Source organism: Aquila chrysaetos, chromosome 20 (genome assembly GCF_900496995.4).
Source record: "Aquila chrysaetos chrysaetos chromosome 20, bAquChr1.4, whole genome shotgun sequence".
NCBI classification, from domain to species: Eukaryota; Metazoa; Chordata; class Aves; order Accipitriformes; family Accipitridae; genus Aquila; species Aquila chrysaetos.
Window position 1 is genome coordinate 8,867,648 of NC_044023.1, and position 24,079 is coordinate 8,891,726.

The window sequence follows — 24,079 nt, forward strand, 5'->3', positions numbered from 1 at the left end:
TGTGTTGTTGACCTTAATCATACAAAATTTAACCTTCTGTGCCTAATTATTTGAATCTTGGCATGCTGACCATATATAGCGTGGGCCTATTTGTTAGTGGTCTTTCACAGGTGTCCTACTACTCAATTGCACAAATAGGGATACAGTAGAAAATTTGAGCTTTAGGGTTTGTTTCTACATATGCTTGAGCTCTTCGATCTTCAGCAAGTCTTTTTTGAGAAAGTTGCTCAATGTCTCACCCTCAATTCTTCATTTGTACTTGGGGCTTAAATATTAACGAATATGTTCCCTAAACTGTTCTTAGTAAACTGCTCAAATACTATGGCAATGACCATGTAAACTTCAAAATAAAGAGCATCCTTTTATTTCTACGCCAGTTAATCCTGTTTTTTCTCCATTGTTCTCACGAAATAGATAATAATCACTTTCTCAAAGTACAGATAATAGTTGTTTTTGTCTCAAAAGTGGCTGTAGTATCTAAATATTTCTTTAATGCACTTTAAAATCATTTATGATGAAAAGTATATATAAACATAAAATATAATAGTATTCTTACCTTAATTTTGTAATGTAATCTCCTTTTAAAGAGACACTCAAAATTTCATGTTAGCGCATTTCATTAAATGCATTATGGCTAACTTGTGCTCTTAGGAGTAGGTTTGCACTCTTGAATTTGCATTTCAATTAAGAACAGAAGTTGATGTTTCACATTTTTGCTAAATATTTCTAGGAGTAGCTGCATGTGAAAACAAGTATCTCTGGCAGTCAACATGCAATTCAAGGTAAGTATTACAATAGAGATGGTGATTTTTGTAAGCAATACTAGCTGCTGCCCTGCTAACATTAGTCCTAAGTGTTAGAGAGTGAGACTTAGACACCGAAAGGTATGTTTAGAAAGTGTTATAAACCTAAGTACAGTTTTTATTGTGAACAAGTGAGAGAACAAGTGGCACTATTAGTTATCTAGGAAGCCATTAATATTCCTGCTTTGATGGCTAGATCACAGAATTCTGAAGGATACTTTATTGCACTGTTGTAGTGGAAGATGGAGGTTTTGAAGTTAGTGCAGTATTTGGCTGTAAAACTGAAAGCAGTATCAAAGTAAATTAAGCTGTGTAAGTTGTCTGTCTTTGCCTTATTCAACCCACAGGCTGTCAGGTGAAAGATATGAATGTTTATTGCTCAATTTTGGAGAGAGGGTGTGAATTTTTCTTTTACATCTTTTTTTACACTGGAATAACTTAGTTTATTTCATCAACGTGAGAGTCAAAATATTGATGGATACAAGAGAAAGCCTTAATGGAAATGGAGAGCCTTAATGGAAAGCTTTATTTGTGGTCAGTGATTAAAAAAAAGCAATATAAAATGTGCTCAGTTCCCATAACTGTATTAATAGAAACACATCTGATCACTGTGAGGTGAAAAATCCTTAAGAAAAATGTTAAAAATAGTGCATGAAAATTGAGTAAAGCTAACCATTTAGGTTAAGAGGTGCTAATAAGCATGTGATGTGATGGTCTTTCTGCTCAGTTTTAGTCAAAAAGATGTATGGCCTGGGTTTGCTTTAGAGAGTCATTGACAAAAGGACTGTTGCAGAAGCCAAGCGTATAAGCAGTGGGGAGGTGAAAGAAGTATTTGTTGCATTGTATATTGTCTTCTGCTCAAAAACCTGGAAAGCAAACCAAAAAACTTGAAGTAAAAGCTGTGATAAAGATTCAAGATGTCTAATGCTTTCAGATGGGGACTGAGAATATTTTCTTTACAGCTTACTAATTCACTAAGGAATTCATCGAGGACGGGGGAAGAGTTTAGACTTAAGCTAACAAAAATAGGAATTGGAAAAGAACAATCTGTAAGGGGTTTTAATACCGCATAAAGAAAAAGATCTCACCATTTTCCTTCCCAAGCCTCCTTCAACAGAAGTTTTTGATGCATAGTAAAATCAAGTCAAGCAGTCTCACTGCAGGTAAGGCTCCTGGGTGGATTTACAGAAGTAGTGGATGTTCCTTGAGATTTAGGAAGGACTGATGTTTTACCTGCACATAAATTTGCTCGCAGCAAAACTTCTTTCATTTTAATTTGAAAACACAGTTAGATTGAGGAATTGTTTTGCCATTTTTTAATGTTTGCATAATCCAGCAAGGAGGTCCTTGAAGACCTAACAAAGATGGCCTGAGGCTAGTTTTTCTAACCCCCAAAAGCCGCAGAATAGCAGTTGTCGCCTGCACAAATTTTCAGTTTTCTTCAAGTTTTTTATTTTCTAGTAACTTGTTGGTATGTGTTCTTGGTCCGAATGTCCTACAATCATGCAGCAGTTTTTCAGTTCAGTTCAGACAGCCAGCATCTGCAGAGCTGAGATTTATGTGCAGATAAGATAAAATTATTCAATGTTGAATAATATATCTTTGTAGTCCATGGAGCTCAGTAATTTTTGTTTGTTTTTCAACGTAAAGTACATTGAAAATAATGAAATAAAAAAATCCTTGTTTTACATTTATCAAATGGTTTTATGATTTTGTTACTTACCATAATAATGCTTACCAATATAAATAACTAAACACAACATTTAAATTAATTCTCTAATTGAGTAAAATTTCTTGCTCGAAATGAAAGAATATTTTTGCTTTTTTGGAACTGCCAGTAAGTTAAAATACAGTTCCATAGTTCTACAGTTTATGCAAATATCTAAACCTACAGGTTTTTTGCAATCATTTCTGAAATGGTGCTCAGCAGCTTGACATTGTGTATTGTTTCAGCTTAACATGAAAACTTGTTTTGCTGGTGAAGGGATTTTCTTCAGTTTAATATTTTTCTTCTGTATTCCTTTATGTAAGAAATGTAAGGAATATCAAGTCTTATCTTTTGCAAATCTTCTATATGACTAAATGTCAGATCTACATGCTCAAAAAGAAATAGTGACAAATAGGGCCTAAACTGTAACAATATTAACTCCAAAACATTAATTTGTTGTCATTGTTTAAAAAAGTGGGAAATACAGAGGTTTTAACAATCGGGCTAAGATGACTTTCAACCACTTGATGTTAAATTTTGCCTGTAAAGGTTTTGTCATTGCATCATCTGCCTGGTACACAGACCCAATATTCTAACTTAAAGATCAAAGTTAAAAATACCCTCACACCTGTATTTGTGGAAGGGGGGAAATATATGGAAAAGATCAGACCTTCCGGGAAGTAAGGCTGATTATCAGCCCATTATTTTCATCTAATACAGGGATGAATTAAGGTTGAAAAAAAAGTTAGGATTAAAGATAGGTGCTTGTCATTGCCTGCTGTACTCTACTGCTTTCTGCATCAGCACTATTAGCTTTCAGAAAAGGCAGCAAAAGGGTACAAATTTTAAATTATTCCATTTTGTCTATCCAGCCTCCTGTTGACCAAGGTTTAAAGAGAGTTATAGTGGTGTTAAGCATATCAGGGAGTGGATATCTGGTTCTGTGTTGTGCTGTCACCTGTATGTTTCTGTCCATATTGTAAGTTATTTCTTTCCATATTTACTGACTTTCAGCCTAAATGCATTAGGTTTTTCTTGTGGTGCTTTGAAAATTTGCTGATGGGAGTGATGGTGTGGGGCATGGGTTGGGGTGAAGCACTGAGATGTAGATTGCGTGGGAGGAGAAAAAAAGGATACTTAAAGGTGTCGGCACACAGCTTAGGCTATGAATGATTCATAGTGAAGTTGGTTTGGGGAAGAAAAAATAATGCTACCCAGACTGAAGAGATTGTATTGTTTTTATCAATGGAAACGAGTCTGGCAGCTTGTATTCTGCTGAATTTGGTACTGAGCAGCTGTAACAGAGGGGAACAAGCTAAACCAGTAAGATATAAGAAGGGGAAATCATCCACCACCTTCTTTTTCCTGTCTATTCTGCCTCAAAAGCAAATGAACAGTTTCTTACACTGACTTGAAGACATCGAGGGAAACTGATTCTTCATGCACTAGAAGGAAAATGGATGCTACTGTGGCTGTAGTTGGGTGATTTCTATTCCTGTATGGGGTAATGGCTTGAATCTGTAGCTGCTGTGGTCAGCTTTACTAATCAGGTTTCTTTCCTTTAAAATTGTTGTGAGGAGAAACCACTCACCTTAGCAAGAACGCATTTGTCCTAAAGGATTTATGGTGAAGAAGGAAACTTGCTGAGTTCGAAGTCCGTACTTGATATTATCAAGATAACCTCTCGCTCAATAACGTTTGACTCCAAGACAAACAAGTCTCAAACGTTGATAGTAATCAGTGTTTCAAACATAATAATCCATCTTTTAAAAGGAAGGGTGTCGTCTGTTTTCTGAAGAATAGTATGGTAGTGTAGAGCCAAAGCAATAAGTCTTACCTATTACAGGAAAAGATTCCTTAGTACATAAAATGTCCATAAGTTTTGACATATTCTTCCTTTCCTATGATCTGTCCTTACGGTCCAGATATGTTTTTTGATCAGTACTACACAAATATAAAGTAAATTGTCTATTTTCCAAGACGTCCACCTTATTTGCAGTGTCAAGGGTTGGAATAAGAAGCTAGGTCTACTTCTAGTCTTTTAAGTTCTGTCCTGAAGCCTCTAAGCACCATTAAAAAAAAAAAAAAAAAAAAAGATATCCAGAAGCTATGTAACTGCTGAGTGGTGACTATGGCTTCTCACGCTATTTGTAGTGATCTTCTTACTTTGTTCTCCCCTTGCTCATTTGTTATCTGTGAGTGCACTCATATACTTCTGCCTTAGGAATTTGCTGGAAATTAATTTGACAATAACTTAACGTGATTTTCTGAGAGAAAACTAAGTTACTGTGCCTTTAGCAAAAAAACCCCACCATAAAGAACTCCTCCTCCCCCCAGTGAAACAACCCAAACATCAAACAATATGGATTTTTCTCTTCTGTTGATTTGTGCATGTTTGCTGCAAGAAGAAACCGGCCATATAAGAAGATAGTAAAGTTAATTACACACAAAAATGCCAACAGAAATGCAAAGCAAAAAGACAATTTATTTTGTCATGTATGTTTTAATAGCTCAAGGGGATAACTCTAAGTAGAGGAAACTGAAAGTGTGATTTCTGTCTTCAAATTAATGTTATTTCTTTAAAGCTGGGATTTTGAAAATACTAAAGATCACAGAGAATACTGTCTTTATGTAGATATGACTGCTCAATTCATAAATTTAAAAAAACCCAAACACTACTTTTCTTTCTTACCGTCTGTTGTCTGTGGCTTAGAAACAGATGTGTACAGATAGAAAGTTTTTTAAAAAAATTCAACTTCCAATCTGTGATTGCTAAAATAAACTAAAAGTGGCATACTTTCTTTACATACCTAGAAGTTGTGTTGCACTGTTCTTTAAATTTTCTCTTTCTTGCTGTGTCCCTGATAAAACAGATTCCAGTTAAGTTTGTCTTCTGCATCTCAACACTCCCAGGAACTTACTTCCCTTCTCAGATGGATTTCTGGTTGCCCCCCAACCTCTCCCTGACAAAGTCTTAGGATAAGGGCATTGCCCAGTCCTGCAGGAAAGGAGAAGTTCCAAGTTTGTTGCTTAACTTCTGGTCCATCCAAAAGAACGCTGGAATTCTGACTGTTTCAGCTCATTGCTTTGCCAGAGACACAGAATTAGTTCATGAGTCCTAGGGCTAATGCATTTTGCATACTTTTAAAAAGTATAGCTTAGTTTCTTTTACAATAAATGTTTTCACCGTATGTATAATGAAACAGATATGTATATACTGGTACAGAAAACATCCCACAAACATGTGATCTACAAACTTTTGCTAGTGTTATGACTTTCTCTTCTTATATCTCTTTTGATCTTTATCAGTCACTGCAGCTTGAGAGAAATAGTTTTCATCTAGCTAAACAAGAAAGGGAGTAAACTTCAGGTTCTCCATTCAGTGATGGGAGAAGAATGGCTTTGTTATTCATAAACTGATACAGAAATTCAAAATTCAAATTGTGATTTTTTTTTTTTTTTTTTTTTTTTTCTCCTCCCCACCCCTGCACCAGGTAAACATGCAATCCAGAGACTGATGGACAGATGGGGACATGTTAGCTATGATCAGCCTATTTTAATTCTTCACAATAATTCTATTTTAATTTCTTCACAAGCTCCTGAGCTGAGAAAGTGGTATGGTATTGCACCAGCAAATCCTCATAATCTCAGTGCTGTATTGGTTGAAAAAGAATTTGAAACACAATTTCAGTCCTATTTCAAGAATATAAGTTGGAGCCTCAGCAGAGGTGATAAGTTTGTTGTCACAGTGGCTGGTGGGGATCCTAAGGAGGATAAGAAAATGAACCGCAGAGGGTAATGCCAGAAATGTGGCATGAGCAAATAAAAGGTATCCTACTGTCTTTCAGTTTAACTGTCAAGGTTTAAGGTAGATAATTGTTCAGAGGAGATTGGTTTGTATAAAACTATATGCTTCCAAATCAATAGAGGTATGTTCTTCTGGGTTGACCCATACATTAACTGACTTTGTGGCTCTGGGTGCATTGTTGCAGTGAATGCAGCCAGCCCCTCTAAGGAGCTAATACATGTTCAGTAAAGCTTTTGATTTGTTAATGACATGGTTGCAGTCATAAATATGCAAGATACTATGCCACTGGGAACCACGGACAGGAAAGGGCTTGCAGGCAAAAGTACTATGTTGAGAAAAAATGTCCAAGCTTTTGGGCATCAAACCTTTCTTTGTGTTAGAAACGGAATCAGTGGATGTCAAAGCTAAATACAAGCTGGGAAAAAATGTTTGGAATCTAGGGAGGAGAGTATCTTACTGATATTCTCACAAAAGATAAGGTAGGTGTTATTTGTGGAGTGCAGGGGACAAAAAGGTAGCTTATAACCTGTGGACCTGGAGAGGGCGAGAAATTATGATATCCTATAAAACTTCAGAGTCTGCTTTTTCCCAGCAGAATTATGAATTCTTGTTCCCAGACCTGGGACCACACTTGTTAGAATATAAGATATTTTATGTAGCATTTTCTGCCTTCAGTGAGATGTTTTAGGTCTGCAATGAAAAGGCTGAAAATCACTTTATTAGCACTGCAAGGACAGACCCAGGTACAAAGACACAATGGAAGTATCCCCATGACTGAGGGGAGAGTGGAAAAACAGAGAGTATTACTTAGATGTTTTGTGCTTTAATAACTTGGATTTTTTTGCTGTAGAGTGATGAGCATGGCATGAACTGGATAAAACAAATGGAGAAAGGTCTTACAGTCTCTGGTGTTAGTTCTGTAAACAGGCCAAAGGATCGAGTACATGGCAAATTTTAAAATTGCTAAGTTTTATTCGGAGAAACGATTGTCACAGAAGCTTTCTGTGTATAATATTCTATGAGGTTAAACAACTCTTTTTTTTTAATTGATCAGCAAATGTCATCTTCTAGCCAGCATCAAAGAGCCAACAGCCACAAAAATTTGTGTAAGCAGCAAAGGAATTGTTGAACGTTTCCAGTGTATTCGATGCAATGATACAGAAAAGTTTCGAAGACAAACTGCAGTCTGTAATCAAAGAGTAAGAATATTTTTAAGTAGTTGTTTTCTTCACTTATTTTAGTTTGGGAAGAAGAAAGTGGGGAATAGGGAAGTGACATTTAGAAGTCTGGAGTAAAAATTACCCCTCTGCTGAAGTTAGAAAAAACAGTAGTTTTATACTTCCTTCAGATGTTTAATGAAAAAGGGATTTTGAGCCCTGTGTTTTGGGAGACTGAGAACAAAGCTATGGGAAAATTAGCCTGTTTCTTTTCCATAACTTCATCTCTCCTCCTGTTCTCAAATGGCTGCTTAGAGCCAGGGTAACACAAGCCAGAAATACATGATTCATCATTGGATTATCTGGGAAAGAGGATGGTGTGACAGGGGACAATCCTCCTTCACTGTGGGCTAAAATTTTAATTATTTTATATTGGCTGCAAGCTATAGGTGTGCATATACATAATAATGAAATTGATACTCAAAATCTTGTTCCTGCCTCTGAGTATGGAATTCTCTTTTCCTAAAAATCTGTTTTTGTCCTTTTTAAGTGCACTTTTAAAGTAACTGTTAGCAGTTGCTAATCTATGTAAATTCTCCTCTGTTAAACCTGGTCTTATCAGGATTTTATATATCTATCTTTGTATGAAGTCTTTGAAGTGAACTTTTCTTCATTTTTATTTTAGTGGCAGTTCCGTTATATTGGATTCCCCATAGAACTGGAAAGAAAATATTTCATCCATGCTTACAGTTTACTGCAGCAAATATAAAAGAGGATTTTCTACCAAAATCCTTTTTGTTAACTGACCAGGTACTTTCTCAAGCATTCTCTGCTAAATGATACTACTATTTTTTTTTCATCCATGTTATTGCACAGATTTCCTTAATAAGGCCAGAAATGGCTTCTGTTTTCAATCTGTTTTGAAATCTGTCTAGCATCCTATAGACACACAGTCATCAAAGCTGAGAACTCAAATGCAGCCAGCTCTTTAGCAGTGGTTTGTTGTTTTGTTTATTTGTTTTTTTCCCCCCATGCTTGTTTTGTTTTTGTGTTTGCTTGCCATTTATCTTTTAGCAACAGAGAAATGGATATTGTTTTTCAAAGGAAAAAATATTTCTTCTGCTGTCAATTTGAAAAGAATTTACACTCTTAGCTATACAGTTTTTCAGTGTAGTTCTTGGCAAACATTAATCAGGAATATTATTTCTCTAAAATTGTAAGGCAGCCTGTAAGTTTGGAGGAAGAGCGTGTTGTTCTGGTCGTTTTGCTCGATGACTGTAGAACTGGTGAGCTCTGTCTCCACACAGAGAAGCACCAGTGTTCTCCAGGACACCTGTGCACCAGGAGAGCGCGTGTCCTGCTTCGTAAGGAGAAGGCAGCCATAGTCATTGTACTTCCCTTAAGGATTTGACTTCTCAGGTGAGGATCAAGGCATTGCTGCTGTGTACATAGCACTCTTCCACACAGAGGATGTTCCCCACCTAGATGGGGTTGAATTAACTACAGTTTGAAATAGGTCATACCTGTTTATTTTCTTTCTTGTTTTGACTTGTATTGTCAGGAGATAGAGAGATAATAAGCAGAGCAGCCTGATAATGGGATGCTTTGCTTTTTTTTTTTCTTTTAATCTGCAGTAAGAGCATTGCCGGTAAACAAGCTTTTGTTGCCACAAAAAAGACCACTGGGATTTTTTTTACTTAATGCCTACTCGTCACTATCACATTTTAGGCAGCTGTCTATGAAGTTTATGTAAGTCGAGTGTGTTTTGTGTGAGTGCGTGCGTGTGTTTGAGGAGGTGGTGATAGAAGTAAGGATGGTGATAGAAAGTAAGGCAAAACCACTGTTCACGGAGCAGGAGCTAAATAGGCTAGTACCTATTTTGAATTGTCCTTTCTAAAATACATTGTACTTAGGGATTCATTTATGCATATTTTAATAGACTTTAGTGAAAATGCACACAGATCATGCATTTGCTAAAATTTTAAATATCCATTTAAATTCACAGGCTGTAAAGATAATGTAATGAAATACAGCAAAAGTTGTATTGAAATAGGCAAGTGCTATGTACACATAGAGACATCATACTCAAGGGGGAAAAAATGACTCTTCAAAAGTGTTTCACAGTATCATCTTTGCCTGAGTATGGAAGAGGGTCCAAGCCCTACTTCTGAATGTTTCCCTGTGTCATACTCATGGCCTTAAAATGGGAATTTTGAGAATTCTGTATGGGTTAATTTAGATAATAATGCCATATTTTAATCCATGAATATGGAATTGAGACGTTGTCTTGGTTTCTCTGAGATGATGATTTTAGTTTAGTTACTGATTGGCACACTATGATGTGAACAAAAGTACCTTTAGTAGACTAAACAAATTCTGTGCAGATTTAAGCATGCCGATGTGCCATTAATACTAAGTACTACTGTTTCTAAATCGGTTAGAGGTTTAATGGGCTAGATATTTTTACCACATTCATTTTCAAGTAACAGGGCCTGAATCCAAACAACTGCAGGGGGTCCCTGTTGTAACTAACACTTCTGAATTGCCCCGTCAAAAGCACAAACACTCTATTAGGTCATAAGGTGCCATCTGCAGGGTGTATGGTGCCTATCACAAGCACAGTTATAGCAGAAATCCATTTCATCACTTACATAGTTATTAACAACTTTAAACTGAAATCTTTTCAACCCTTAGGAAGTTTGTGGAATCCAAATATAACTGTTTGTAAAATAGAGACAGAATTAGAAGTGAATTTTACAACAAGCGGTCTTGGGCTTGAATATTTAATACTGCTTTATGAGCATAAAAATTATGAAGTACTTCTTGAAAAAAAGTGGAAGCAAAGGTAACTTTCTGTTAAAGCATAATAAATTGAAAGCATAGTTTTCTAAGTTCTCCTTCTGTATTGGCACAGCAGGAGGCATATGCTTCCACTGAAGTCAAATCAGCAGAGCTAGCTAGCAAACACTGAGATGGTCTAAAAGAACATCTGCTCCACTGTTACAATATATTATTTTACTTTTTGAGATTATATTCTTTATTTTTAAGAATGTTTTTAAACAATATCATTTTGTTCAGAATGAGATTCATCAATGAACGTGAAAACATTAAGAAAATATATAGTAACTAGTTAATTAGGCTTCACTAACGTGAAACGCACGTTGCTTGTAATTCCTACTAAGATACTCACCATTTTGTTATATTAGACTAGTAGATTTAAAGATAAATATATGCACTATCTGTAATTCTGATGTTAACAATATATACTAGTTTTAAAACCTATTAAATGCAATTTGAAATGGAATTAAATATTAAATGTGATTTAACTTAGTAATGACTCCTTTTGTGATAAATGCCTTTAACCTTTTTCTCCCTCCCACACTCTTCATCAGGATTTCATTTCATTATTAGATAAATGAAACTAGAATTTCTGTGAGGATACCAGGGAGTGATGAGAGCACCAATGTTTTTGTAGAGGCAAGTTTTTGATTTATTTTCAGTGAAAAGAGTATTTGCTTTTATATAATTGATGTGAAGAGTTGTACTAATTCTGACTAACAAACAAGACAGAATCATAGCACTGTGTATCACTTAATTTTTTTTCTTATTACTTTTTTTTTACTTACGAATTGGTAGGTATCAAGCCTCTTCTCATGGTGGTAATTTAAGTCTATATTGTTCTGTAGAGTGTCCCTGTGCTACAAAGCTTAAAGCAAACATACCTGATATGTTTACACTGAATTTTCTTAGATTCTTACTTATCTCAGGAACCTCTCTTAATTTTTGTTATTTGTATCAGTTGTAAGGAAACTATATTTCAAGAAAATCTGGTAACCGTTTTAGGGAGCACAGTACTCCTGTCAGGAGCCCAAACCATAGTACAGAAGGAAATAGATGAAAGGAATGAATCTGTGTAGAAATCCCATTTAACTGTGTATTGGAATTACTCTATGTTTTTTTCCCCCAGATAATTCCTTACTTTGCTAAGTGTGGATATGACTGCCCAAGGCCTTCAGAAAACCTAGCAAACTGCGTGCAGATGAAAGGCAATGGTTAGTCGAGTATTTCTCATTCTTGAGTCAATATTCAATGCAAACTAAAGAGAAACTGCTCAGTGTTTTCTGTTGCATTATGTATCGTGTATATTCAGCACATTTTCCCCTGTATGTTTGCAAAAATCTGGGAAAATAAATGTTTTGGTATACAGATATTTGAATGTTAAAAAGCAGATGACTTTGGTCTTAGATGACTTCACGTACGCTGGCCTTGGCAAATTTTGCCTTTCATCTTCGTCCTCTTAAAAGTTGAAGTTTTATGCTTAATACAGTAATGCCACAGTTCAGGAATTAGTTATTTTGTAACTATTGCTCATGGTAAAACCCTAAACAAAATGTAAGAGAGGAGAACAATTGATGAGATGTCAGGCTGCAGGAAGAGGTATGTTCCAGAAACATGGGAGGAACTTGGAGGGAGCAGATTGAGACTGATAGGTCTTGTTTATTTCAAAGTAGGGAAGAAAATTTAGTAATGTAGTCAACAGCTCTGTGGCTCTCAATGTGATTATTAACCGTTTTGCATTACCTTTCAGCACAATTTCTCTTCCCTGTACGGACATCGGAAATGCTCATTTTAGTAATTTGTTACCTGAAGACAGCTTTTTCAGCTGTGCAAGACTTGTTTCAAAGTGATTGTTCTTTCTGCTTTAGAGATCCTCACAATCAATTCAGCTGGACGGTTTGCGTGTTTTCTCCTTGCTGCTCTACTTGTGATAGTATGTATTATTGCTGCGGTAGCTTGTGTCATCTCAGAGGTAAGAGTTCTCACTTTTTTGAACTTTAGTATTTCTGTAATTCCTGTTCTTTGAGTTTTGCTGCAAGCATCCTTTTAGACGAGATAAGATCATATGAAAGAGACTACCTTTTAGGTTTCACTGTAATAGAAACTCTCTCAAGTTGTGGCTACATTAATGTTTTAGTTTAAATCAGTACTGTGCTTTTGAAGGGAATTACCCACTGGCCTCACTCCGGTTTGGTTTGTGTTGCAGGGTGGTTGAGGAGTGCAGCCTTGATTAGAACTCGATTAGCCTTGCAGAACTTTTAATGAAAGCAGATTAAAAGGAAGTCAGTTCTTTCTTGTGTGCTTTGTAGAAATTACATTCATTGATCTTTGATATTTATTATATTGTTAGAGGTGTTTTAATAGTTTTAATCTGGATTATAATTGCAGATATGGAGTTAAGGTGTGATCTGAGGGTGGCCAAAACCTTGACTACAGAAGAAAAAAAACCCCAACAAACAGCACTTCTGTAACTAAGGCCTGTTTGTTGGGGGAAAAAGCCCACGTGCCTGTACCACATGACTGAGGTTGGTGCTGGCTATATAAAAATGTATCTAGTTCTTTTGAGTGTATTATATTGGATTTTTTAAATAGGGAAAAGAGTGGATAACTACCATGGATAGTGAAAAGCTAGCAAGAGCTTTTGATGATGAGAACAGGCAAGAAAAAATACTCCACTTTCAAATTCTTAAGTCTTTCCACTGAATAATATTATTTATTATATAAACAAAATACCAACAGCAACGGTAGTTTGGGTTCTCCATTTCATTTTTTCCATTATGATCGCTTATATAACAATTTCATTTCCTGGTAACATTACAAGCATGAATCAGAATAAGGCATTAAACCCACAGCCTGCGCTCTTCAGCTATTGCTTCTGTGTACGTGGATCTGGAATAAATCTTGGCTTAACATCTGCCACGTCAATATTTTATACCTCAAATTCCCACACTGTGCAATTTTAATATACATAACCTATATAATATAAATGCAGTGAATTTGGAGATGATTATGATACTCTGTACACAGAATTCAATGCCTACAATTCAATAGATGAAGTATAGCAATGCTGAAGACTTTTGCACCACTTTTGGAAAAATCTCAGTTGAAGTTAGTTTTAATAAAATACAAAAATATCTGTCAGCAGAAGATCAATACAACTGCACTCCAAAAAGGGGTCATTTGGGGAAAGGAATCCTCAATTAATCATGTTCCACTGTAAACGTATCTATTACCATACAAATGCAGCTCGCTCTCGTAACATTCTGACACCAAAACGCTGCCATTCTCGCTGATATATCCATAGCTCCTGAGTTGTATCAAGACAGGCTAAAACTGCACCTCCTTTCCATGCAATTAAGCGGGGATCCATATCCTAAATTAAAAACACAGATTGTATGCAATCACTGGTGTAAATTCGCATAGTTCTCAAAACTTGTATCCTAATTTTTCCAACAGTATTCACCACTTAAAAGCTCAGGGATTAGGGGAGGAGAAAAGAAGTTTTGCAAAATTATTCAGGAAAAAATAGTGAGATAAAAATATGAAAAGAATATTTAAGGTGTTTAAAGAAGTCACTTTTTTTTTTTTTTTTTAAGATGCCTTCTAGGCATGTCTTGGAAATCCTGCCCTCAGCAATGGAGGCTCTGAAAAATATGCAAGTTTTGATTTTACAGATTTTGCTTGATTAATGCCAAATGAAAATTGTTCTTGTAATGCCATACTTTCTTTTACCTTAATAGTAATTAAAAACCCTAACACAATTTCCTGCTGAGCAGATAGGTTAACTTCACGGGCCAGTACTAACTGCTTCTTTAAGAATATGGCCTTTAGCTAATAAACACTTCAGTGATCCATACTAGTAACACTCTTGCTCTACCTCTAACTTCCTGCCTATAATTGGAGAGTGCTATGTTATGAGCTGAAAGCTGTCCTAGATCTCCTCAGATATGCAACTTATCTGTGATTTTGAAAGAACATATATTTTTTTAATCTTTTGAAGATTTCAACCAATCATAGTTTATTAACCATTTAGCCATCAGTTAACAGTATACCTTAGGTCTCGTGATGACTTCAACATTTTCAACGACTCTTCTAAAAGAGGGTGGCATTTTGTTGAGAATGCGGTGTTGAAGAAACTCTTGAGCTTTATGAAACATAAGGCCTCCTCCTACTACTAAGATGGAGCTGTACATCTTCTTTTTTGTATCATCAGATGCTGGAATGAACGGATGCATAGAAATACATTTGTTTTTTAAAGTTAATATGGCCTGTATTTGTATTATAAAGAATTTAGTGCAAGTCAAACCACATAGAAACTGAAATTCTCTTTCTGTTCCTCGGAGATTCAAAACTTTTAGCTCAAGAAACCTCAACAAAGATGCAAGTATAAGGAACAGTGTAGCGCTCTAGAGATGAGAAAAAACTTAGGGACATATGTGTTACTTTGGTAAAATAGAGGTGTTACCATAAATCCACACTGACATACACACTTTATAGAATTGTACAAATGTAATTCTTACCGCAGCAGTCAATACTATGAAGAATGGCTTTGTCAAGGCCTAAGGCTTTGCCTTCAAACTGAGAAATAGCTGTTTTCCTGGACATGTGTGCAGTTAAAGGTTCCTCTGAATCATTTCCAGATATCATACAATCGCTCTGGGAAGATCCCAGTTCCACTTCTTGTGGGTAGATCCTCTCTGAAATGTCTGAGGCTTGGCCTCTCAAGTCTCCCTCAAATGCACCAGGCTTTGACATAGATTTTCTATCAGCTGTAGCTTTTGCAGACTTAAAAATGAGAAAACAAGTTGAACTATGAAAAATGCAAAAAGATCTTCAGCAGGTTAGAGAACAATACGAAGACTTAACTAAGCACCGTTGTACTTCCCTTCACCTTTTTGCACAGAAAGGTTAAGCATTGTATTATTTCATTTTAATCCTCAATTTCAAAGTAAGGGTGTTATTTGGAACTCCATCAGATGTATCAATGCCATAATATGAAGCCCTCTTAGACTCTGAAAATTAACAGTTCTAATTAAGGACTTGTCTAGACATTCGTAATTCCTTACTCTAAATTTATTTTTTAATGCTTCTGGCCCAGATAACAAACTTTGGTTTCTTAGATGAGCTAATGAGTCCTGATTTTATTCCCCAATTAATTAATAATGAAAATTAAAATGAGCATTCACACACCTGCTCCTGCTTACTTTGTGTGGCTAGCAGATAATGTTCATCATGAGGATCTTCAGGGTCACCTTGTGACCTGTGTTGCAAAGTTGTCATTTTTTGTCCAACAATTCCAAAAGTTGCTGGATAAAACAGAGCCATTGGAGCCTGAAGAATGACAGATTTGACATGGTTTTACTGCATAGTTTTTGGTTTCTTTACTATGAAAAAAGAAAAAGCTTGTTCTATTTTTCTCACAATTGGAAATTAAATACATTTTTTTCAAATAGTTTTGTAAATGGCTAAAGTGTCTTCAGCTTTGTGTAATTAAACCCCCCCCCAAACATACAATTGTACGTGTATACAGGTTTCTTTACAGATTCTGGTATTGTATGATAAATAAGTATTGAAATGCAGTTTGTTACAAAATCAGAAAATTCAATGGTGAGGTGAGAAACTTGTGAAATTAACATTCATTCCTTGCCCTTGAAGGATAAATATCATCATATTTAGTTGAAGCTACAACCATTCTGCCTAAAGCTAGCTAGGAAGTCTTGTGCATCCACTAGTGCTGCATTAGGCCCATTCATACACATAGGAATTAATTTTAAAACTAACAGGCGTATGTTAAGAACAATCCATAAATCATGTGGGCTTAGTAGCACTGAACCGATACAAAGTGAGGCCCTGAGCCTGAATGCTGAATATAATTCCTGTAATTTAACAAAAAAAAAAAAAAAAAAAAAAAATCACCTGTAATTTTTCATCTCCTAATCGGAACTGGTATAATAAAGCTGGAGAATCTGGATGACGAATCTGGAACTCATGGTCTTGCAATCCAGAAATATCCTAAGGTCAAAAACAATGTAAAAAATTTGTATCTTTTATACCTCTCTATCAAGCTGCATAATCTATTTAAACTGTAGGAAACAAGAAAGAGGAACAAAACTCTTCAGACTGTGAATTTCATTTACCTATTCTTGAACTCTTTTTCAAGTCCTTTCCCTGTAGCACAGTCTGCCAAAACAGCTTTCTACATGCCTAAGCCTCTATAATGAAGGTCTGTGCAGAAAGAAGAGATCTGCTGGCAGATCTTACAAAACTGAAGTTGAAAACTAGCAAATATGCAGCTACTATCAGCTGCTTTGAGTTGTAAGAACAAAGAAACTACATTTCTAAGAGTTGGGATTCTTTCAACTAGAAGAAAAATAAAACAAGTTACAGATACTTCAAGTCTAAAGCTTCTCCACCTTTTGCCAGTGTTCTACTGAGTAAAATATTACATTTTAGTCCATTTACAAGCAACTGTAGACTCGCAAAAGGGTTGCCCAGAGTAGCATTCTCTAAAGGAAGAAAGAAATTACTTGGAGAATATATCATTTTCCCTTCTCACCTGGTCTAGATGACAAAATATCTCCTTTAAGTGCTGAAGCAGCAGGCAATCCAACTTATTAGTTAACTGACAGTCTCTGTATGGGAATCCTGCTCGTTGCATAAGCCAATAAAAACACCTTGACACATCAGATCCTCCATATGCAAGGCACAGCCTAAAGCACAGAGAAGAAGAAGATTAATTTATTAATTTGCTGAAATACTGGTCTTTTACAGTGGCATACATAGGAATACAAGCAATATTTTAGACATGCTGTGATCATGGCCTCCACAGTTTGCAGAGCACAGTATCAGTTCTGCCAGTTTTCTGCTTTTAAAGATATCAGAAATCTTTAATACTGTAACATGATGACACTGTCACACAGCTCACAGTAAAAACACCCTTGTATTTGTAAAAAAATTTCCTGTTTTTAAAGTCAAGTCTTTGGTAAGCAACGAAGTACATGCTTATCATCATTCTGCATATTACAAGAAAGATACCTGGTGTTGCGATGGGAAACACCGTCTTCTACACAGCAAACACTTGTCTTCTGATCTCCCACATCTACTATACACGCGCTGCTTAAACCACTTCCAAAAGTAGCACAGACAGACTCCTGGTGTACAACAATTCCTAGCAATATGAGGAAAAATTATATCCAATTTATGCCAAGCTCCAGAGGCATGTTGCTGACATTTAAAGGACATCTTAATGTCTTTTAAAATCTACTGATAGCCTGACTCTGCACTGAAAGTTTTTGTATTTAGTGAAGATGGGGGCGGGGGGACTTACAGATTTTTTGTTGGGTAGGCCCTTAAAGTCCTGAGCAAAGCTAAGAGCTGGGTGGATGCCTATATTCAAATGTTCTTATTTTTCACAAGTTTAAAGATACTGCCTCCAGACTTTACTTGCTTTTGTAACCAGTATCACAGGGTCTTGGTTATCAGATGCACATGAAGCATTTTCCTAATTTTTTATAGTTTTAATCAAGTATCATTACCATTAGCATTTTAGATGTGTTCTTTAAATAGTAATAAACCAAGGTCCAATTTCACTCTCTGCTTTCCTTTCAATCCACCTTTAACTCTGTAAAAGAGTACTTTTGTATTTTTATCACAAGCCCATGCTTAAACGTGAGAAGTACTGGAGGCTTCAATCTTTCTAGCCAATGAAGGAAAATAGCTCAATTGAGCTGTGCTTTGTAGACAAAAACTAAGTACAAGTTTAAAGACAAATGTTTTTAAATAGATAAAGAGAATTTAATTACGCTCTATAATTAGTTCAGCTCTTCATGAAATTATTATTTAGGAAAAGACACTCTGAAGAGTTATTAATGATACTTTCTGATTTTCACTTTCATATATCAGATGAATATGAAGTTTCGTATTTTTTTCTTAGTATTCTTCCTGTTCCTCTGAAGCTAACACATTTCAACTGCAAATTCTTCTATCCTAGTGCCAGTACATTTTTATGTAGTAGTATTATCAGGTACTGTTCACATTACGTCTATGTAAAAACAGAGAAGGAACCAAGTATGATTTAGAACCATTCTGATCAAAACCTAAAACTAACAGTCAATATGGCTTGTTCATTTCAACATAATGAAACAAATGAAATATATATATGCATGTGAACAAAATTTAGATCTCATGCAATCAGTCTCTCTTTTTCCAGTGTTTATTTACCACCTACTTAATTCTTTCAGATGGGAAGCAATAACATAGAAGCACATATTCTGCTGAGAGTAATATTTGAGAACTGTTTGCACTTTGTACTGATTAATTATTAAACAACAGCAGTATTAATCTCCAGCATCTTACAATTAACTTACTGTTTGACTAGTCTCTACCATTTAACTTACTATTCTTGTCCGCTTTTTAAGCCTCTTTCCTTGCATACCTAATACAAGAAAGGACTTTGCAGCACCAAAGGTACTACTACTCTGATTATTTCAAATTAAGTATGCTCCATATGGTTGTGCCTTCCATAATGACTTGCTATGTTTTCTCTAAATGTGAAATCAGAGAAAGATAGCTGAGACTACAGCAGTTCTTTCCAGACTAGCCAGAAGCTTCCAGCAGTTTAACTAACTGAAAGGAAACTGCATTACTCTTTTTCATCAGAGGGCTTTCCACTCTAAAAATAAATATGCAGAAGCAGCCAACAATTACTTTATTATTTTTCAAAACTTGTATTGCTCTTCTATATTTAGCATATGCACTTAAGCAACTCGGGAACCTCCTATTATGTCATCCTGTAGAGGGGACAGTAGCAGCATCTTACATCATATACTTTTGTTCTGAAGCCTAGGAATCTTACTACTCTGTGGAGTTAACATCGTGCATTTTAGAAATACCTGAGAAATCAGACTGTTGCTACTTTCATCTCGGCTGAAGTGAGAAGCCCACGGCTGGAATACCTAATCACAAACTGAGAAACTTGTTTCAATGCTGGCCAACCATTTTGCCCCATTAAAAGAGACAACAGGTACAGGAATAGCAAAAGATGAAAGGTGCTAGTCCTAGCCAAACTGGGATTGATGTGCAAAGATGTGCCTTAAAGGTTTAAAAAAAAACCCAAACAAAAACTTTACACTATTAATCATTAAGTATGCTTATGTATGGTTTTACCTGAGAAGCCCATCTTCATTAGGATCATATTTACCAGTTCTTTCACGTGTTGTTTATTATAGATGTCTGGAATTAGTAAAATGCATCTGTAGTACTGAAGATAAGAACAGTAAATTAAAGCCAGCTCTCACATTAGGTTTCTCTTTACATTCTTGAATACCTGATGCTAAGGAAGAAAGCATAATATACAGGTTTTTAAAAGAAGCAAAATTATGGAAAGGGGGAAGGGTTTTAATAATGTAAAAAATTAGTTCAGAGTAAGTACCAAGTTAAGTTTATATAGGTCACTAAAATGTTTAAAAGTACATCAGGTATGAGAAAAAACACCTACTTGGCAAGGAGTAGAAATTATGCAAATATTAGCCACCCATTCCTCAGTTGCCTCCATTTTAGTCAACAAAAAAATCCCAGACTGAGACTGAAACTTCCACAATGGGATTTCCAAACCTCCTTGGTACAAGTTCTGTTAACAATTTTTGTCTTAAAGACATGCACAAAATTCCAAATGAAGTCTTAGGAACCATGCTCACCAGGAGAAATAATTTATTCTTTAAGAAAATTACCAGTAAGAGGCTAACAATAACAGCAAGTTGCTTCTCTTTCACAGTAACGTTTACAGAAGTGGATACAGCCCATATTAATGTGTCCACAGCTCACCTTTAAGTCTTTCAATGGTATTTCCAGATATTTTTGTATTGCATGTGACCATATAACTTCAAGGTCTGCTAATACTGCAGTGAGGGAGCCACCAGGTCCTGCGTGGAGATTCAACTGCCCTCTTCTAATAGGCCAATGTATATTATAAGAATCTAGTGGATTAACATACAGTGCCTGAAAATAAGGGACAATGTTCTATGCATTGTTTTTCCCAAAAGATTAGTAACAAATACTAGAAAAATATTTCAGAAGCAGATACAAGACATGCAGCACCACTCAGACCAATGTGACAGCAATACAGTGGATTTCTTTTTAATAGGGCTTGCATTAAAATAAAAAAGACAATAAATACATGGTTTAATGTTTGAATTTTCATATCCATGGACATCTACTATGAACATAACAGTGTATTTTCCCATTATCTCAAATTAGTAACTAATTTGGACTCTCTGAAGCTCATGAATACCTAATTACTCAGCAGTGATTCCATATACTGATCCTTTTACCAGTTTCTTGCCTTTTCTCTGAATTGTACCACATGGGTAAAGTTCTCACCTAGTCCCTGCAGAAACACTGATTTACAGCAGTATAGGATCAAGGTTACTTGCTAGGCAAATGGGAGAAACTGTCTGGTCTTGCTGAATAATAATATATATTCAGTTAGTTCATAGTAAAGCTTCTCATGTATTGCTTGACTAAATTCATATGCTTTTCAACACATACTAACACATAGCAAACTGCTATTGATTAGGTAGTCACATTAAAACGTAATATTAAGCCCCATTTCAGCAGGAAAATTAATCTTACCTCCTCTCCTACCAAAAATTCAGGATGATTTGATGTGTTTGTCCACTTGGCCCCAGAGCTGTGATCTAAAATAGCTGGCCGCATCTGTCTGTTGTATGACCTGGCCTGAAATGTAATCAAAACAAGTGCTGTTGATAAATATTTTATCAGTCACTTTTTGTGCATGAAAGAAAAAAGAACCCCTCTCACCCTCCGAAGAACCATTTTAAATCTTCATTCTCTCAGATCTTCAGAGTTAGGTCACACAATAGCACTATCCATTTTTGCTGTATAAAGGATATCTATTCTTCTCCACTAAAATATAGCATCGCACCAAATGACCGTATGAATGAACAATTTAATAAAATCTTAAGAATGAGTTACCTGATCAGGTGACACTGGTATACGCCTTGCACCATTTGACATCTTTTTGGACCATATTGCTTGGTCCACCATTTTAAGGCCATTTTGTCTCTGCTCAGTGCTTTCAGGTTTCTAAACAAAACCCAAAAATATGCAACGTAAATACTTACTTTCTAATTACATGTCTGTATGCTGGTAATACTGAAGCTATTATTAAACAATGAAATCATTACTGTAGTTGATAGACGGTAGAAAGGACAGAAGGTTTGCACATTATACAATGAACATATGCTTATTTTTAAAGAAACTCTTTTTTATATTAGAGTTCCCAAGATCTATTTGTCCAAGTAAACTTCAATCTTTTAACTGATTGTAATGGCTGCTGGACTTCATCTCTGGAGTGATGAACTCAGGACATTATCTATTTAACCACAGAAATATTAAGTAGAAGCAAAAATGTTTAAATAGATCTCAATTATTTAAAGATGAGGTTTAATATTAGAGGCATTAATTTGATTAATGATTTTTTGTACAAAGTATGAATAAGATCACTACATGTATTTTTTTGAGCAGGTTAGACTAAAATTACTGGCTACGTTATCCAAGTTACAAGCCAACTTGTAACCAATGCATTCACAAATGGAGCCTTCCAATTCTAGTTCTACACTCGTCATTCTATAAACAGAAATACTGTGTGTCGTATCAGACCACAGAGCAGAGAAATCAATGAGTCCAAACCCTCAACCTATCAATTTATTAGGTTTAGTTCACGGCGAATAAATTAAATAAAGACTTAGGACAGACTGGAGCAAATCGACTGACTACAGCACGTGAAACGGGAATTTGTGTCCAGACATATTCCTCTCTGGAAAAACACAACGCACGAGGGGAAAACGGGCCTTACGCAACAGGAAAAGGCAACCGAAACACGCAGTTAAAAGACCCATTTTATCGAGTTGGGAGGACGTGCCACTGGAGCGCGGCCCGGCTTACGTTGAGCCCGTCCCTCAGGAGCCAGCTGTCTCTGTAGGCCGCCTGTCCTTGCTGCTTGTGCCGCCGCGCGATGACATGGGGAATGCCCACGGGCAGCGTGTCCGTGGCCCGCCCGAGCCGCAGAGTCGTGGAGCCAGGGTGTATCACCACGATGAAGTTGCTCTGTATTTGCTGAAAGCACCACAACGCGCACGGGAGTGGGCAGGCGTCCCGGCGCCTCCCCCCGCCCAGGCCTTTAAGAGGCCGAGGCCGAGGCCGAGCCCGGCCCCCGCCGCCCCAGCCCCGCAGCCGCTCGGCCAGCAGGAAGGCAGCGCCGCCCTGAGGAGCCGCCGCCGCCCTGCCCCTCACCGCTCCCCGGCCTCACCTCCTGCAGGGACTCGGGCACGGCGGCGGGGACGATGGGCCGCTTGACGCCGCGCTGCTCGCGCTCCCGGTCGCGCTCCTTGTCCTTCCCGTTCTCCGCCTCGCCTTTCTCCGCCTGGGTCATGCTCCCCGCCGGGCAGAGCGGCGCCAGGCGGAAGCCGCTCCCGCGCGGGGCCGAGCGCCGCCCAGCCCGGCCTGGGCGCCGGGCGGAAGGGGGCGGGCCCGCGCCCGGCGCCGCCCCTCAGGCAGGTACCGCGGGGGCTCGGCGGGGCGGGAGAGGGCTCGTCGTCCCCTCAGCGGCGCCGGCGCCTCTCCCCGTCCCGGGCCGCCTCGGATCGGCTCGGCTCGGCTCGGCGCGGGGAGACAGCGGCTGGCGCCGGGGGGGGGGGCTGCCCCGGCCTCTGCGCTGAGGGGGCGAGCAGCGGTAGGCGGAGAGCCCGGGGGTAGCACCTCCGCCGCTCCGGGCTGAGGGAGGTCTCACCAAACCCCGTCAGCTGGGCTGCTTGTTAGAGCTGGCGGGGCTGGAGGAAGGGTGATGTGGTCCTTCGAACGAGCTAAAAAAGTGTCATAGTACAGCTGACAGACGTGTGGTACACCCGCGAAGAACTAACGGTGCCCTACCTGGTCTGGTGGCGGGGAGTTCCTTTATGAACTATGAAGATGTGACCTTTGAGCGGAGTTGAGGAAGCTCTGTTTATTAGACTGAAGGCTGCTGTTACGCAGCGAGTTTGAAAGATGGGAACTTTGCGTTGGGTTATGTGTCACAGGAGCGGGAGCCACCGGAGCGGGTAAAAGCCAGCTAGTTAGTAGATGCTTGTTAACCAAGGGGGCATTGTTGGGTGTTATAATTTCCTGCTAAACACATTATTAGAGAGGTTTAAGTAAAAAAAAAACTTGCAAGGGCACCTTGTAGAAAACTTAATCTGGATTCTTGGCAGATAATCTTTTATCAAATAGATGCAGCCCTCTCCAACTGAACAATAACAACCCCCCCCCCAAACAAAACTCAAGAACAACAATAAGCAACTCCCATCCTGAAATGGAGTAAATTAGTTAAAAGGTAGCCACTGTTTGAAAGAAAACAACTCTTCTGTGTTAGCATTCAGTATTTGAGTTCCCTACTTTTTTCATCATGTAATAAAAACAAAGCTTAATTTTACTGAAAAAAAGTCTTACCAAAATTTGTACAGCAAATAATAAGCTTACACGTTTGAGTAAGCCTGTAATGGAGAAGGAAGCTGTTTCAAGAGGTGCTTAGAAAACAGGCGTGTTATAAAATCCATTAAGGGCCTTAACAAAGTGAGTTTGTAAAAGGCAAGGATTGTAAAACAAAGTAATTTGTAAGTTGCATTTCAAAAGTGTTTTTAGAGCACCGTTAATACCAAAGTACAAAATGTTAGTACTGACAAAAACAGAGTAAATACAAAACCTATTAGGA

At 37.4% G+C, this 24,079-nt stretch overlaps 1 protein-coding gene across 1 annotated transcript; it reads right to left on the minus strand.

Annotated features, from left to right (window-relative positions):
• Positions 1-13,005: 13,005 nt before the first annotated feature.
• ACTR8 (actin related protein 8) lies at positions 13,006-22,836 on the minus strand. The gene is made up of 13 exons (XM_030044008.2): positions 22,643-22,836; positions 22,279-22,449; positions 21,307-21,417; positions 20,944-21,048; positions 20,137-20,310; positions 19,480-19,573; positions 17,350-17,482; positions 16,871-17,024; positions 16,231-16,326; positions 15,505-15,645; positions 14,835-15,099; positions 14,367-14,530; positions 13,006-13,687 (listed from the first exon to the last, which is right to left on the minus strand). Exons 1-13 carry the CDS (start codon positions 22,763-22,765, stop codon positions 13,544-13,546), a joined length of 1,875 nt encoding a protein of 624 aa, XP_029899868.1. The 5' UTR covers positions 22,766-22,836; the 3' UTR covers positions 13,006-13,543.
• Between the last annotated feature and the right edge of the window lie 1,243 nt (positions 22,837-24,079).

Coding starts and splice junctions, on each gene's coding strand:
- ACTR8 (XM_030044008.2), bottom strand. CDS start 22,765: ATGACCCAGGCGGAGAAAGGCGAGGCGGAGAACGGGAAGGACAAGGAG. Junction 20,311..20,943: donor AATTTTTGGTAGGAGAGGAG/GTAAGATTAATT, acceptor CCTTATTTTCAG/GCACTGTATGTTAATCCACT. Junction 13,688..14,366: donor AAGTCATCACGAGACCTAAG/GTATACTGTTAA, acceptor TTTTTAATTTAG/GATATGGATCCCCGCTTAAT.